The sequence below is a fragment of the Lineus longissimus genome, chromosome 5 (assembly GCF_910592395.1).
Source record: "Lineus longissimus chromosome 5, tnLinLong1.2, whole genome shotgun sequence".
NCBI classification, from domain to species: Eukaryota; Metazoa; Nemertea; class Pilidiophora; order Heteronemertea; family Lineidae; genus Lineus; species Lineus longissimus.
In genome coordinates, this window is record NC_088312.1 from 16633951 (window position 1) to 16651017 (window position 17067).

General features: G+C 42.7%; 2 protein-coding genes across 2 annotated transcripts; one reads left to right on the forward strand and one right to left on the reverse strand.

Annotated features, from left to right (window-relative positions):
• The first annotated feature begins 3973 nt into the window (after positions 1-3973).
• LOC135488559 (piggyBac transposable element-derived protein 4-like) lies at positions 3974-5275 on the forward strand. Its single transcript, XM_064773199.1, has one exon. It carries the CDS (start codon positions 3974-3976, stop codon positions 5273-5275), a length of 1302 nt encoding a protein of 433 aa, XP_064629269.1.
• Positions 5276-13617: 8342 nt separating this feature from the next.
• LOC135488560 (transcription initiation factor TFIID subunit 11-like) lies at positions 13618-14415 on the reverse strand. Its single transcript, XM_064773200.1, has one exon. It carries the CDS (start codon positions 14413-14415, stop codon positions 13618-13620), a length of 798 nt encoding a protein of 265 aa, XP_064629270.1.
• Between the last annotated feature and the right edge of the window lie 2652 nt (positions 14416-17067).

Genomic DNA, 17067 nt, shown 5'->3' on the forward strand with positions numbered 1-17067 from the left:
AAGTGAAGTTGGGACCACGTTGAGTGATGTAATATGGTCCTCTCCATTTATTGTAGAACTTTGGAGACAAACCTACTGGAACCATTGGGCTCAGTTTGAGGACCGTAATTAGAACTTCTTTTGCGATCATGTTATTTAACTTAGGCTGAAGTTACATAGACCTCACGTTTCATCGACTCACGACTCATTTGTCACTTGTCATTCGTGAGCTGATGAATGGACATTGGAAAACCTATTGACCTGTTCTCATTGAAGTGAATTTTGTAAGTTTTGCCCGCATTCGTCGCCTCACGTCATTTCATGTCATTTCACGCGTGAGGCGATGAATGGACATGTTCATTCTTTGTGAAATGAGCTGGCAAAGAAAGTGGACGTCCATGTGCATTTGTAGTGATATCGCCTTCGAAACTGTGAGTACAGCTACTTTTCGGCATTTTCATTAGTTTACACATTAATACAATAGCTAATTTCGATTGGAAATGAGAAACAAAAAATGCAAAAATGCAGCACTTTTATGTACCACATTGTTCTCGTCCGTCGCCTCCGCTTTCGTTTTCTATTCTCCATCAGGAGCAGCATGGCTGCCATCTCTTCTTCTTCTGAGTCCATTTGCGTCGCCGAGAAAATCCAAGTGACAAATGAACGAGCGAAAAATGATCTATGTAAACCGCCGCGGTCACTCGTGACAAATGAGGAGTGACACGTGAAAATGAGCCGTGAGTCGATGAAAAATGTGGCGCGAGTAGCTCATTCCTATGTAACATCAGCCTTATGGACATGTTGTGAAGTTTTAGCTCTATCTATCCGCTTAAAGTGGTCCTATGAGGATGCTAAACAGTGACATTGGTTGGTCGCAACTTGTGTGTTAAAATTATGTTGATTTATTGTATTTTATGTCACTTCATTTTGTATGTCTATGATTGTATACTATTCTTTGGTTTTGTGGACAACGTTTTGTGGACAACGTGTAATTCGCAGGAGCGAATTTGGTTTTAAAACAACAGGAGTCTTTTGTGGTGCAAATCTTGGATGATTTGTCAAACTATCTATTTTGTATCCATGTCTCAATCATTCTCATTCTACCATACGACATTTAGAGAAAGGCATGATTTAGCACAGCCTACTTAGGACTTATAAAACAAAGGATTAAGATAGTATTAATTAGCACGTTTATGATTATGGATTAACCACTCCAAAACATGTTACTGTTTGCCATTGTTTGTATTTCTGTCTCTAAGTAACTTATGTTGTCAGTAACAGGTTTTCTTGGTGAATCTAATTATTGTGCAGCATTCAGGTTTTGGACTCCAGACTGGGAACACACATAATTGGTTTTCCCAGATTGTGATTGTGAGTTTACTTGGATATATAGTGTTATAAATTACAAGAAGTGAACAGAACTCTGCATTCAACTTATTTCTACTGCTAGTCCCTCCCATTCTCTTTCCCCCCACAATACATATAAAGTTTAGTAGTATATAACAAACACATTTTAAATGCAAACGGAATGCAAACGCAAACGGAAAATGGAAACGCAACGAAAAATAGCATTTGCATTTAAAATGTGTTTGTTTAAAATCATCAAGAAATCATCAGCAAACGGAACTACAGCGTATATCCTGGCTTAATATGACACGGAATGTTTGGATCCCTGCGATAAGGCCAACACATTTTAAACGCAAATGCTGCAAAAATGCTGCAACGCATTTTAAACGCAAATGGACTTCCTATTTTCTGTTGCATTTGCATTTTTAAAATGTTGGCCTGAAAGATTTTTTTTCTTTTTTTTTTTTCTTCTGGAATCGTGTTCTTTCCTACGGGCAGCAGGCTACTCCCCCTGTCTGTTTTTCCTTTAAGTTTCAGAATAACGCAGCAGAAACAACCACTTTGATTCAGACCAAAATAAGTCTCTAAAAGAAACTATCAGCGAAAGTAATCAATGATACGTATTGATAATAAGATAAAGCGAAGAACACTTTTAATACAGGTTACATTTTATTCGTATATCCGCAATATTAACTCTTTCGCTACCGCACCCGGTATATACCGGGTGCCTCTATCCCGTACCCCTGGCCCGCACCCGGTATTTACCGGGAGGCCTACATACCTCAGATAAATAGAAATTACTAAATAACTCGCTATAACACCGCCTTTGGACGAGGCTTAGACTGTAGAATGTATAGTGCTGCCATCTCGTGATTTTTTCCGTCAACATATGTCCTTGCCTTCGGCGTGAAGAGCAGACGACAAGGACACGTGGTATTGGAAAAATTGAAGTTTCGATTTGAAGTCGGCACCGGTGAAACTATCGCAAATATCGCTGTTATCTGGCGATATCAAGTATGGGTGAGTATACACATTGATAAAGTGTAATCCAAAGCTTAATTTCGATGGTGTTTCATAGGGTGTTCGTTCATAATATCGCCTGTAGCTCACTAACATGTGGCGAGCATGTGGTGTCATTGCATTTCAATCCTCATGCCTGTCTAAAACATGCCGATCTATCTACTGAAACCAGGCTCTTCTATGATAAATCCCTGCACAGGTCGTAGAATGGACACTAATGAGGCCCTACATTTGCATTTGAAGGCCTACAACAGTATATATCGATCGTATAAACAGTTTTTGAAGCGGACATTGTTGCCATTTTATTACCCAGAAATGGCGGGAAATTTGAACATAGGACTTGGCGCGAGTGCATTTCAAATACCCTTCCAACTGTTTTTGTACCTATTATTTCTACAAATATTATCATATTAGCACACAATATGACCTGTGCTGCTGCAGAACTCGCCCCTTACCAGTTTTTTGCCCCTTTTTCTCTGCAGCATTCAGTACCAACCAAGTACTTAAGATGCTGATAGATGCTGATTCTGATGATGACGATTTGGATCTTGGTGAATCAGATGATGATGATAACGGTCCTCTGGATGATGAAGTGTGTGTAGATTCTAGCTTGTTACAGCCTGCCTATGATGGCATGAGCATAGCTGAAAGCTTACCTGCATCCGAAAACGAGGACATGGATGTAGATAATGGTGCCCCTGCATCTGAAGATGACATCAGGGATGTCGATTATCAACCCGACGCCGATGTCAGCTACGACAGTGATGGTCATTCTGTGAGTGAGAACGATGTCAATCAGGAACTTAGTGACTATGAGGACCATCAAGCAAGTGGTGCATCCACCAGAAGTAGAAGTGAATCACCTGATAGAAATCGTGTTCCCATGCCAAGAGGTAGAGCCAGGGGCCGTGGTGTGCGAGTCAGGACAGGGTGCAACCGGGGACATTGTGCCCCAGTTGGATCAAGGTATAATGTGTCTGCACCTACAGATAACAACTCCTATCAAGACATTCAGTACGACAGTGATGCATCCATCAGGAGTAGAAGTGAATCACCCGATAGAAATCGTGCTCCCATGCCAAGAGGTAGAGCCAGGGGCCATGGTGTGCGAGTCAGGGGAGGTGTACGGGTCAGAGGCGGAGGTCGTGGCAACCAGGGTCAAGGTGTTCAAATGAGGGGAGGGCGTGGTAATCGAGCTTGCGGTGTACAAGCCAGGGGAAGAGGCCGTGGTAATCGGGGACGGCCTGCTGCCCAAGGCAGAGCTAGAAATCGTGCGACATCGCCTTGGTATGAGACTAATAACATACCCCATGTTGAGAGTTATACTGGCCCGAATCTTGAAGGCAAACATCTCCTTGACGATCGAGTTGGGCATACAGTTAATGACTACATTCGTGTATTTTTGGACGATGCATTTATTAGACTTGTTTGGTACGCTACCCAATCCATTGCAAACTTTGCTCCGAATGAAGGTGCACTCATCACGAAGGACTGGTATCCCACAACACCTGATGAAATCGAATTGTTCATTGCCATAAACATGTTGATGGGTATCATCTGAAAACCGTCTCTCAAGCTATACTGGTCTACAAGGGCGATCTTGGCAACTCCTGTGTTTGGAAAGTACATGTCAAGGAATAGATTCGAACATATCCTTAGATTCCTTCACTTCAACAACAATGCCAACCTCATTCCACGTGGACAACCAGGTTATGACCGGTTGTTCAAGCTGAGAAAAATCATTGATTGCTTTGCTCCAAAGTTTATGGATTCCTACGATCCAGGGAAAGTTATGTCACTGGATGAGGGACTGTACCTGTGGAAAGGCAGATTAGTATTCAAACAGTACATTGCCAACAAGCCTGCAAAGTATGGTATAAAGTCGTACTTGCTGTGTGATTCAGCAGGTTACACTTGGAACTTTATAGTCTGTACAGGAGAGGACAAGATGATACCGTATCTCGGAAATCAAGATGATGACCCATTCAAGACCGAAGCCATTCCTCGAATCGTTGTATATTTGATACGTGAAGGTGCAGATCCAAATGTAGTAGGTGAATACAGACAACTGTATATGGATCGATATTACAACAGTCCGGCATTGACTGAACACCTCATGGAGCAGAAGATTTACACTTGTGGAACTCAAGACATGAGAAGGAAGGGTGTACCGCCGGCTGTCAAAAATGCAGTTGTTCGTGTTGGCGAAATAATCCATAGACAGAAAAGGAACATGACGGTAATTTCATGGCGTGAAAAGAAGACCAAGAAGCCTTGCACTATGATCAGTAACATGCATAATGCTGATTTGATCGACACAGGGAAAAAAAGGAAGGTAAATAATGTTGAGATCGCAGTGAAGAAACCATCAATGGTGCTGGCCTACAACAAGCGAATGGGAGGTGTCGATAAAAGTGACCAGATGGTAGCAGACTATGGACATTCAAGGAAGTCATTGAAGTGTACGTCAAAATTCTTCTTCCACTTGATTGACATTGCAGTACTGAATGCCTTTGTGCTGTTCAACAACAGGGAACCAGAAGCGAAAAAGTTGCTGCACCTAGAATTCAAAATGAAGTTCATCGAAAAGATCTTGAGTAAAGCGAAGACAGGAAATGCACTGGAACTACCAGACCCTAAAGGCATCAGACAACATCAGTTGGACACTGTAGGTCATGTGGAACGTCTGGAATCACGGCTATCTAAGCATTGGCCAGATGACACACCCTTCCAAGATGCTACACCGGGGAAAAAAGTCAAACGCAAGACTCGCGTTTGTGCCCAGTGTCGAAAGGACCCAAAGCCGTACGCGGAACACCATGGTCTGGAGCAACCCCCCAAAAGACCTGAGACCAGCATAATGTGCCCTAAGTGCAATATACCTCTGCATTCAACTCCCTGTTTCAAACTCTGGCACACACTGAAGTGAAATACATGGTGTGAAGGAAGAAAAGACATGGTGGTCGCTTTTTGGGATTTTCTTGGGTTTCACGTAAAATCAAGACTATGTGACTCTTTAGGCTTTTGAGACCAAAAGGGTCAAAATAATGAACCAAAGTACAAAATACTAACTGTAAAAGGCATCTTTATTTTGATTCTCATCATAAACATTTGCTAGACATGTTATCTTTGACAATTTTAGAGTAAAAACCATGGAGAACACGCAACAACACAGATAATTGGAACAAGTGCACTCATTGACCCCACATTTTGGGGGTCAGGGGGGCCAAAAAACTCAATGTTATTATTTCATATGATAGATACGGGTCTAACCTACAACATATGTAAATATTTCGTTGATACCTTTATGAATTAAAAAGTTACAAAATTTCAAATAAAACTTGTTGTTTTTGGTGTTTTTACCTAAAACACTGCGGGCCAGGGGTACCATACTAGAGAAAAACCCTGCGGTAGCGAAAGAGTTAATGTTGTTTCTTTTGCAGTATTCGTTTTCATGCAATTGTCACAACCTCGGGGCTAAAAGTGCCACCTCCAGGTCAGAGCCTCTGGCCAAACTTACTGATCCTCCTTGTCATAAATTATCTCGCCCAAAATGACGCCCCCTGATATACACTGACATCAGGCGGGTAATCCAATTAAATGAAGTTCAGGCCAACAATTAAAATATACGGCATTTATCCTCAATAATCACCCCACCCACACCCGGTTACAACATTAATATATACAGGTACATCACAATAGTCAATACAATCGCACATAACTGGTCCCTCATAAAACATCAGGGAGACAGACCACTCATCCGTGGCAATACAATCACTTCAGATATACGTCGTCAGGGCAACAGTTAGCAACTGTTGCAAATCAAGGCAGAATGGCAAGGGGTTAATCCTCAGGAGACCGGCATGGAAAAATATTTTTAAAAAAACCTCTTGGAATAAAACTATTCCAAGAAGAATCAAACCACACCTCCATTCCAGGTGTATAAAAGTTTTGCCCCAGCAAAACAGAAAGATTCCCGCAATTGAAACTACCCAATACAAGAGATTCTGGGCCCGTTTACCAGTCCAACCTGGTGAGCTCGCCAGAAGCAAAAAAACTGGTCCAAAGAAAATTACGCGACCTCAACACGCATATCAGGAGGTCTAGCGATTTCGAAATGGTCTGCAGTGACCGCAAGGCCCCAGTGATCCACCAGCAGCACGAGGGGTATGCAGAAAAAAAAAGAATTTGTATCAGTCGGAGACTTGAGCAAGTCACTGGCCTCTCCACAGACAGAGGAATGAAAAGGGTACCCTCAACTCCTGAAGAAAGGAGGAGATAAAAAAACGTACCAACGTTCGACTCTTAGCAAGAGGAGAAAAACATCTGCGTCTAATCACATCTGAGCCGGTCTGCTCGGAAACCCACGCTATCCCATTAAATACCCGAAGTCCACGTGACCACATGATAATTCAACTGACATTCCGATCCACAATGCACTGCGCACACAAAGACACCCCCAATTAAAATATGAAAAGATCACCAAGCAACCCGATACAAAAGCCTTCGTTTCCTGGCAAAGATCGCACTGAATATAACTTAAAACCCCGTAGTTCGAGGCACATGCTAAGGAGTGATTAAATAAGCTTACGATTAATCGAGATAAGTTCCAAATTTGCAAGTTAAAAGAAGTTTTCGTGAGAGAGGTAACAATGTAATTTTGACTTTAGCGGTGCTGTAGGAAAGGAGGTCATTCGGCATTCCTCAGCCACTCACGTGATAGGAAGAACCAATAAAAATACGAGAAAATTGTAAACAGTGATGGCCGCCGTTCAGGTTACATGACCGATAAAATGGCGACGCATCCAGGAAATTGATAGAAAGAGTTGTTGACAATTTGTCCGAAAATAAACGAAATAAACCGTTGTGCCTGGAACTAGGTTTACATAAAAGGTTACGAAAATGAAAAGGTAATTTTGGTGACCGTTTCACAATACAATTCTTCAAATATGCTGTGCATATAATAGGCACATACAAAATAATAGATGAAAGAATCTGTCTAACACCAATGTCTTTCATGAATGTTCATGCGAGTCTTTCTCTAATAGATACCGTTCTTTTGCCTTTATTACTGGCTTCTTGATGATCTCGTAGTAGTCTGTTAACGAGTCGAGGGAAAATACGTGACGTGAGAAATGTTGTGTCGTATATGTCTCGTTTTATTCCGAAGTGTTTTTCTACAGCACAATTTACTTTTTTATCATTTTTGAGTAGATCGTATGGCGAAAATTGTCCTAGAATCTCTTCCATTGATAGGCCCCTGCTTTGCATGAGGACATAATACATGCAATATTGTCCGCAAACCGTGCTCAGCGGGCTTTGAAGTGGAGTGCAGTTACGTTTAAATGATCCTTCGTTGTTTAGCATTTGACGGAAACTTGTCTTTGTCGGGGCTTCGCCATTGCTATCAAAGTATTCGTGTGGCGGCTTCCGGTTGAAGAGCAAGCATATCCAATGTTCACCAACTTCGTGAGCTTTTGCTGTCTTGCTTATGTAGGCACAAGGGCGTTGTTTTCGAGCTGTTTTAGGAAGTGTATCTCTGGACACCGCTCTCACAAAAGTGGTTTGAGTCTCTGGGTGTCTTTTCATTAAAGTATTTATTTCTCCCTTGTTCATTATTTTTCCGAGCCTGTATGTCCGTAATGCACGTTTCAATCTTTGTTGATTTCCATAAAAGAGTCGTATTCATACACAATTACGATGTTTATTGCTTCGGTTGTAGCTTCAGACAGCTTGATTTCCACGCTTACATCTCCATTTTTGGCGAGTTGAAATGCACTCGATCTGGCATCGTCTGGGGCTAAGTTGAAGACGTACAGGGCATATCCATCCACATAGTCTTCTAGCGTTATGTCGTTGCTCTTATTGGCAGGCCAGAGCTTGCTCCCTCGGAAGAGCGTCATGTACCCGTTTAGCACATTTTTATCGCCAAAATTCATTTTTAGTTCCCAGGAATCCACGCCTGGTTTTTCTTGCGTTTTGATCTTCGTGGAATTCGTTCAGATCTCGGGTCGTTCCATTGCGCTCTTTTTCTTATAGGCGGAGGAGAACCTCTTCTATGGAGAGATATGTCCACCGACTCAGGCTTACTGGAGTTCCACCAGTCTATGGACCCAGTGGAATCGGGCGTTAGGAATATGCTGTTCTGTTGTTGTTTCCTTTTCCGCCTGTCGCTGTTTTCCTCGAATATTCGATGAGCAGTTTCGGCGCAAGGGAGCCTGGGACTATCAGTTTTTTTAACGCTAGCGTTTGGCGTCGAATCGGGTCGCAGCTGGCTTTCATCTTCCTCTTCCAGCTCGAATAAGGGTGTAGGCGTAGCTTTTGGCGTTCGGATCGTGACCCGGGAACTAGTCTCTGGGGGTTTCTTCTTCTCCAATTTCTTGACGCAAGGGCCCAAAGCGCCGCGTAGCGGCAAAAAAGCGAAGCTGGCGAAACATTTATAATGGGTCACCGTCACTTATTATTGGACTTATAGTGCATTTACGGGGTTGCAACTATTTTGCTTAATAGTGTCACCAGGAAAGAAAAGCATGCGACCTAACGCCGATCTATTTGTATAAAGTGATAATTGGAAGGTATCTAGTAGGAAATATCAATAAAATAATCATTCCATATCGTCTTTTGATGGCATTTTTCATTGTAAAAAATATATGTGTACGTCACCGGAGTCTCTGCAATGATAATTTTATCACAGCAGTCTCGCGCAAGTAGAAGTTCTTTACCATTACGATTTCACTCCGATGTTTGACAAGAAGGAGCAGTGCACGAGATATGCTAATGAGCAGACTTCCCTCGCTTGAGTTTCAGAAGAATGTTCCATATCGCGCTAATTAAGCTGACCACTGCTGACCATGACAGGCGTGCATTGGACTGGTACAGGTTGGAACTGAACATTGAATATGCTGGTGGTGACGCTTTCTGATGAGAAGTTGGTTGTGACTGATGCAGTATCCTTGGACTTGTCCACAGCATCGTTCAATCATTGCTGTCTGAGCTGCCTTGATTCTGTACTTACCCAAATACTGAGACCAAATGCCTGTTGACTGTGCTTTAAGAGAGACTGGCGCCATGCCTAGTCTCTCTTAAAGCACAGTCAATAGACACCAACCCCCTCAGACTCAGAAACCACAAACGTCCAACCCTTCCTGCTACCTTAATACTTCTGGGTTTTGCCTTGCGTCGATATTGGTAATTGTGCTCTTGATAATTCTGCTGCTTCCGCGGCATCGACTATGTTTAACCATCCACGCGGCACACCACTGTCCAATAGTTTCGCGGCCAGGCTGAAGGAGCTAGAAGGAAATGAAGACTTCGCAAAATGTTCGAATTGGGTACGAGATTTCCTTCAATTAGTATTTCATAGGTGTTTTCCTTCCAATCGATTTCATTAGGAAAATGTTGTATGTAATCGTGTAAAAATATTTTAACAAAAGGATGTCGAATCCCAATGATTGCAAATTTACTCAGCAAATCTACGAGCCGATGCACGTGTCCAGTTCTTTTTCGCGCGATATCCTTGATTTTTCCAGTTTGTTTTTGCTCCCAGCGTTTTCTCTCTAGTATTTGTAGCTTCACATCATCGGGCATAGGCATTTCGCTGGCATTTTCATCTTTGCCCTCTGGTACGAGACTCTTCTTCCTTTCTTCGTTTTCGGTGTGTGTTCTTGCAAGACAGTTATTGCGGTATGTGCTCAGAGGAATGATGATGCTTTCGCTGAAATTTGCAGTCGATGACATCTGAAAATGTTTATTTCTTGCCGATTAACCCTCCTACGAGGTTACCTATTGCTCCAACATCTAGCGGTATGAGCGATCCCAAAAATCCTCCCGATTGTGCGAGTAGTTTCTTCCTGGTCTGAAGACTGATTCGGGGGGTTTTTAGTTGTCTTACCAGTGGGCTGTGTCTTCGAAGCTTTTGTATTTTGTTCGTCGGTATCAGAACGTTACACCTGTGAACGTTCTCAATACACTCTAAAATGGCGTCAATCTGTCCTTTGTTCGCCAAGTCAAGAAGCTTTGCCCTCGTCGATCTACTTCCAGTTCTGCCGAGCAAAGATAGAAAATCGAGGTGTTGTTTTGCTTTTATTTCTCCAGGATGACGAGTCCGAGATCTTTTGCGCTTCCCGGATTGGAGTGCAACGCTGAAGCCCGGTCGTCTATTATAAGCTACGTTTGGCATCGCCGAACATGAACCGATGCTCGCTCTACTTCGAGAAATCTGCTGCTTGCTGCTTCTACAAATGTTTTTCTCTCCTCATGTCTTCCTTTGAGGAACGAAGTTTATCTTCCTTACTCCCACTTGTTCACATGGGAGTTTTTGATTTACCGTCAAGAAACTCTACTTTCAGGGTGATACGACCTATAATGTATATTATGAGACAAGGACGACGACCGACACGAGGGTGGGTTTTTCGTTTTTTATTCGCTATTAAAGCAAAACAAAGCATGAAGACAATTTGATCATACATCAAGGCAATATTAAATCAGGAAATTACACGGTGCAGGGAGAATTATGTGCGAGTAAGCTAGTACTTTAAGAGCAGTTTCTAGATGTTTTTTACAGCTAAAGATAGAAGTCAATCACAGAGTGCTTTGCGTCAGAGCGTTAACACCAATGTGAGAGAGAAAAAAGACGTTATACTGTACGCTTTCACGTTAGTTCGTGCAACAAAGCCCTAAAAATCAAACACTCCTTTTTCCCTCGCACACCGTTCATGTAGATTACAGACAATTATACGGCCTAAAGCTCGATTATAATATGCAGGTCTAATACAACAATAGTACAAGAAATTCTGCCAATGATGATAATACCGTAACTGCGCTCTTCACGTTTCTCCATGCGACGAAGCTCTCAAAACACATTATCCTCACACCGCGCAAATAGATTATAAACAATTACTCGGTATATAGTTCGAATATCAGGCTTTGGCCTCAATACATATGGGAAATTATAAGTAAGGGGAGCATAACCGTGCATTCTTCCACTTTTTTCCATGCAACAATCCACCTTTTCTCTGCGTGCTACACAAAAAGATTACAGAAAGTTTGAATAATAATATGTACTATACAGATACGTATATATATGGCAAAAGAGTTCTACTGACTACTTCTATCTTCCTCCTCCTCCCCTCCCTTCCCCTTCCTTATGAGAGTTTTTCCAAAAATATTTGGTTTGTTGTAAAACGTTTTGAATGTCTATTTCTTTCGTTCTTTTCCAGTCCTCCTTGCGAGCGGAACAAAGGCTTTTGAAAGTCACCAAAAATGTCCGTACGAAAACGAGCTTCGTTAGGCCTGTTTTGATGTCCGTCCACGAATAAGTAACTGTTTGGTTTTTGCGTCGCTGCCTCGTAGATTCTTATAAACGTTTCCGGTTGAGTGGGTAGAATACGACGAGCCAGGTGGTGTCCGGTGGATTGATCTAAAGGGCTTTTGAAGAGCACGAGATAGTGGCAACACCGAAGCATTGTTACTCGAGTCTTACCGTGATGAAATATGTTTTGCATGAGTATGATCCAGCTCACCGATGCATGTTGACACTTCTTTGTTACAAGACGGCTGATTTCTTCACTGTTAGAAACGCTTTGCATGAGATCATCGAAAATCATTAATCCATGCTGACGCTTGCCTGTGCGAGGGTCTTCAGAGTGAATATATTCATCCAAATTGTCGGGTAACCCTGCGACTGTTCTTATTTTTCCCTCCTGTTCCAGTTTTGTTACCGTTTTAGAAGGTTCTCCGTAGAACCAGTAGATATAATTGAAAGGGTTATCGATTATCCGTTCTGCGTTTTGTATCAATTGCGTGGTGAAGAAGGTTTTCCCCGCAAGTGGAGGTCCGACACATACCATACCAAACTCACGTTTGATCCGTGCGTCGAATACTTGGCCCGCTTGTCACACGGTTGTTTACGCATTTTGGAGTTGTCCGGCAGGGATTCATTCGTCAAAGCTGTCCGGCCTACTGAGGTAATGGACAAAATATTCAGTTTTTTTATTCCTGCGTCGCTTTTTTAGAATGTCTATGTGAAAGGCCGATGCATCGGATGGACCTTGGATTCGTTGCATTTCCTCCTCGTAGAAACTGCCATCTAAGAGTTCCCCGTGTTCATCACGCAATTTATACGTCGGCGGCTTGGTACTATGTCGATGGGCCACTATGAACCATTCTGTTGTGTATTGCGGTTTGTAACCCTTTCCGAAAACCTGCGCAAGTTGACTGACTCGTACAGTCTCCCCTTTCTGGAATTTGTAGTTTGTCGTGGTCGGAAATTCTTTGCCATATAAATGGAGCCAAAGGGCTTTTTCATTGCTTGCGTTAACTTGGTTTGGGGCTAGTTTTGTTATTCTGTGTACGCTATTGTTATAGCTCTCAACGAGGTCCGGGAGGATATCGATGTAACGCCGGGTATTGTTTTTTGTTAACATTTTGTTAACTTTCGACTTGAGTGTGCGATTCCACCTTTCAACAAGTGCCGCTTTGGTCTCACTGTGCACAGAAAACAGCTTTATGCCGAGGTCTTCTAGTAACTTCAAGACACTTGCATTTTGGAACTCCTTTCCAAGGTCGCTGTGAAGTTATTTAGGGTACACCTTCTCCCGCTCGAAGAGCTCTTTGAGAGCTTGGGCCACTTCACGTCCTGTTTTCGTATGGAGCGGCAGAGCCGACTGAACACATCGATTTTTGTTGATAAATATTTTACTCCATTGTTGTATTTTTGTAAATTTTGGACATCGACTAAGATGATCGATTCCGGGGACAATTGTTTTACGGCGTTGGAATTTTTGTCTTGCTTGTCTATGAAGTGTATAAGTGTCCTGCCCGCTCACCCAATGTACAACGTCTCGTTGTTTAATGGATGGTTCTTGCCATTTGCTAGCCGTCAACAGGCGATCAATGGACCCGAAGCTCGCCGGATGCCGAGGGTTATAATAGATTTTTGAAAATATCTGGTTTCGTTTTTCATTTTGCACTTGTCTGAGCTTTGACGCCACGTTCGAGCCTCTCTTTTGGACATCGACTAAATCAATCTGCCATTGATGATCGATCCTGGGGACAATTGTTTTACGACGTTGGAATTTTCGTCTTGCTTGTCTCTGAAGTGTATAAGTGTCCTGCCCGCTCACCCAATGTGCAACGTCTCGTCGTTAAATGGATGGTTCTTGCCGTTTGCTAGCCATCAACAGGCGATCGTTGGACCCAAAGCTCGCCGGATGCCGAGGGTTATAATATATTTTTGAAAATATTTGGTTTCGTTTTTCATTTTGCACTTGTCTAAGCTTTGACGCCACGTTCGAGCCTCTCTTCCTCACCGGATTCGCTCTCGGAATCTCCCTCTGCGACGCTGTCGTTCTCTTCATCGGTGCTTTTTTCTGAGTTGCTGCTCTCGACTTCCGATTCGTCACTGCTGTCACTTTCGTTGTCCTCTTCATCTTCACTTTCGCTTATTGTGTGCATGGGAGGTGCTTTCGTCCGTGAGTTAGTTGTAGCAGTAGTAGTAGTAGTGGATGTCGGATAAGGCGATGGGGCTTGACCGGGCGTTGGATACGGCGATGGCGCTTGACGAGAATGCAATCGGGAGACGAGCTCTGTTCCCGCCGCTACTTCACTCGAGGACCGACTGGACTCTACAGACGACAATGGAACCGAAGCTTGCTGTTTTTCTGGTGGCACCTCGAATCTGACTTTCTCTCCGGGGGCTTTACTCACATCTTTGAACTGACTCTTTTTATGTTTATGTTTGCATATTTGTATGTTTCCATGGCGTAGAACTATTCGGATGCAGGGAGTATGATTTCCGCGTTTACGTTTGATGACTTCGCTAGTGGCACCTCCGATTGGAGTATTGTTGTCTTGATGTTTTCTTTTTTTGGCAACTTCTCCTTTCCTCGGTTCTCTTGCGATTTCTGATTTACTGTGGGTTCCAATCTTTGGTGGATCTGGTTTTCTTTCATTAGCAGAGCTTGTCTTCTCGATAGAGAAAAATCCCTGCTTGACCGTGTTTGGAATCTGCTTTTTTTGCGCTGATCTTCGAAGACGGATTGGGAACTTGATCTGCTGGATGCGATTCATTCAACACAGGTTGCTGCTGTTTCTTTCTTGCTCGGGCCTCTCGTTCAGCCTCCAGTCTGTGGAAACAATTATCGCAACGTAGTTGATCAAAATTATAGAATTTTGGACTGTTGTAAGGTTTGTGGCATCTCCGGCACTCTCGAAAGCAGGCTTTGGCGCATCCTTCACAATAGGTCTTTCCGGGCAAAAGAGTCAGGAGTCTATTGCACCAATTGCACTTTTTCTTGAATTGATCGAAGTCGGTTCCGGAATCAAAACCTGTTGTAGACGTATATCGCGGTTTCTGCTGTTCCTGCTTTTTTCCTGTTTTCCCCATGACTAGGAAAGCAACGAATGGAGTCTAAATATCAGCGGTAAGTCTCTTACTAAGAGGTGCCAGAATAGCGTTACCATATGCATTTTTGTTTGTTCTCAACCGTCTTTACTAGAGACTCAAGAAAACTGAGCAAATGTGTCGCACTTGGATTGTCGGTTCTAATCACATTGCTTCTATCCCCGCAGAAGTACTGTCTGCCCTCAACGTCGGTCCACCAATCGAGATGAAGACGATATTGCTCGGCCACTGTGTCTAAATAAGTCTTATCAACTAGGCTCTCGTATGTTCGGGCCCGGGCTTGGATTCTATCTAGACACACCTCTGAGTCAACATCGATGTAGTAAATGCCGTTGTAACCTTCAGGGAGACCGATTTTAGATAGCGTGTGACGAGAAAACTGCAAGGTCTCGGCTCGCAAATAATCTCTCCCGAAATTTTCAATAGAACCTTACTGAGTTGCACATTCAACGAATGGAAGAGGTCCGAGCAGACTTCTGTCTGTGACTACAACATGGTATCTCTTCGAGTCATCAGAAATGGAACTATTCTCCAAAAGTTTAAATCCTTTCCTGACGACAGAGTTTATGCTACGGATAATATGTAGCTGGGCTAGGGCAACGTTCTCTTTTGGATTAGCATAGGCCAGCGCGAGCGGATTGTGTTGACCAAAGGTCGTAACTTCGTCTAGTCCTTCTTGGATATAAGAAAACGAAAATAGAGGATTCGGATGTTGTTTGTAGAGCTGATCAAGACTCGACAGCAAGGTTGTTTTTCCCGCCCCAATTTGGCCTTCAACTGCTACTAACAGTACTTTCTTGGCGAGCGTCATCCTCCGTTTCTGATGGAATGGAATAACTGCAACAAAACCATCTGCAGTAGACGTTTCGAAGGCGATGCTTTTGCCGATGGTCCACAATCGGGCGCGTCTAGAGGAACCACCTCGGGTTGTTCTGGACTTGAAGACGCAGTTGTTTCTGTCACAGGCGCTTCTTTGGACATTGTTTTCAGCAGATAATGTAATTGGAAATTGTCACCTTCGAAAGAGTGTACTAAAGGATTTGTAACGTTCGAAAATGTTCGATGAGTCGGCTTGTTTCTAGCCATTCACAAGACAGTTCTTTTTCCGAGTCTGAGGGGAAGAGCCGAAGATCTCGTTTGACAATTGAATATTCTACCATGGATCCGTTTCACTTGGCTTAACATTTTTTTTCACTTTCTTCTTCGAAGATTTTGATGAAACGGGGGTTTTCTTGCGTTTCGTGTTTTTCTTCTTCTCCCGTTTAGTATGACTCTCCGTCCATGAGCGGTCCTCGACGTCTGTCTCATCGCTTTCCTCAAGCGGAACCTCATCTGTGCTAATCGAGTCTTCTTTTTCTTCTGCTAGGAACACCTCTCTAGCGGCGGACTTTAATTCGTCTTCAAGCGACAGCAGTTTTCGCATCTCCTCCGCGCTAATACTTAATGATTTTTTGTTCCTGTGGAAGTGGAACCACGTTTCCTGTTTCCACCTGCTGACATTAAGTGTCAAGCGTGCAGAAACCTCTATCGTGACCCAAGGAGGATACCGCGGTGACGTCACATCACGTGATCACATCCCATATTACTGATCGCTATGGCCAATCAGATTCAGTCTACTGACAGCACCAGCACTGAACACATCTCCACGTCTCACTGTCTGGTGCACTCCTGTACACAAAAACACCAATAGACATGAAATATTGCAATACCTTGTATGGATTCTTCCTGTGTAAAATAAAGTTTACAGAGCAGATTAACCCTTTCGCTGCGCCGCTCAGAATTATTTCAATATTGACTCCTTGCTGCCCCCAAAATACTGTAAAAGCCAATTTTAACATAGGTAACTTTGAGGCCAAAATACAGCCTGAAGGAGAAGAGATAGAGCTTTGGACTATTGGAAAAGGTTGTTGGGGACAGCATGGACTTTCCAATTATGCATTTGTTAATTACCTGAAATTATGTTAATTAACTAATTAACGCTAATTTATATTAATTAACAAGGAAAAAAACACGATTTTTCAAGATAATGATGTTTTTTTCCAATGAAATTGTGAAAAAATGAGTTGTTACTTACCAAAACCAGCTGGAGATATTTCTTTTCTATAAATCCAAGTTGATATCCATGTAAAAGTCACTTTTTAACCCTTTGTATGCCATTGTATCAAATAACGAATTATGTCAAAAATCATGTAAATCCGCTTGTACTAAAATATCAAGATATGTCACTGTCTCTGTACCTTGCAAAATTTGTATTTGTAATCCAAGTGTCTATGTCACTAAATAAGTGCAGTTCTGCTGCAAATAAGTTCATAACTTGG

Coding starts and splice junctions, on each gene's coding strand:
- LOC135488559 (XM_064773199.1), top strand. CDS start 3,974: ATGTCAAGGAATAGATTCGAACATATCCTTAGATTCCTTCACTTCAAC.
- LOC135488560 (XM_064773200.1), bottom strand. CDS start 14,415: ATGAATCGCATCCAGCAGATCAAGTTCCCAATCCGTCTTCGAAGATCA.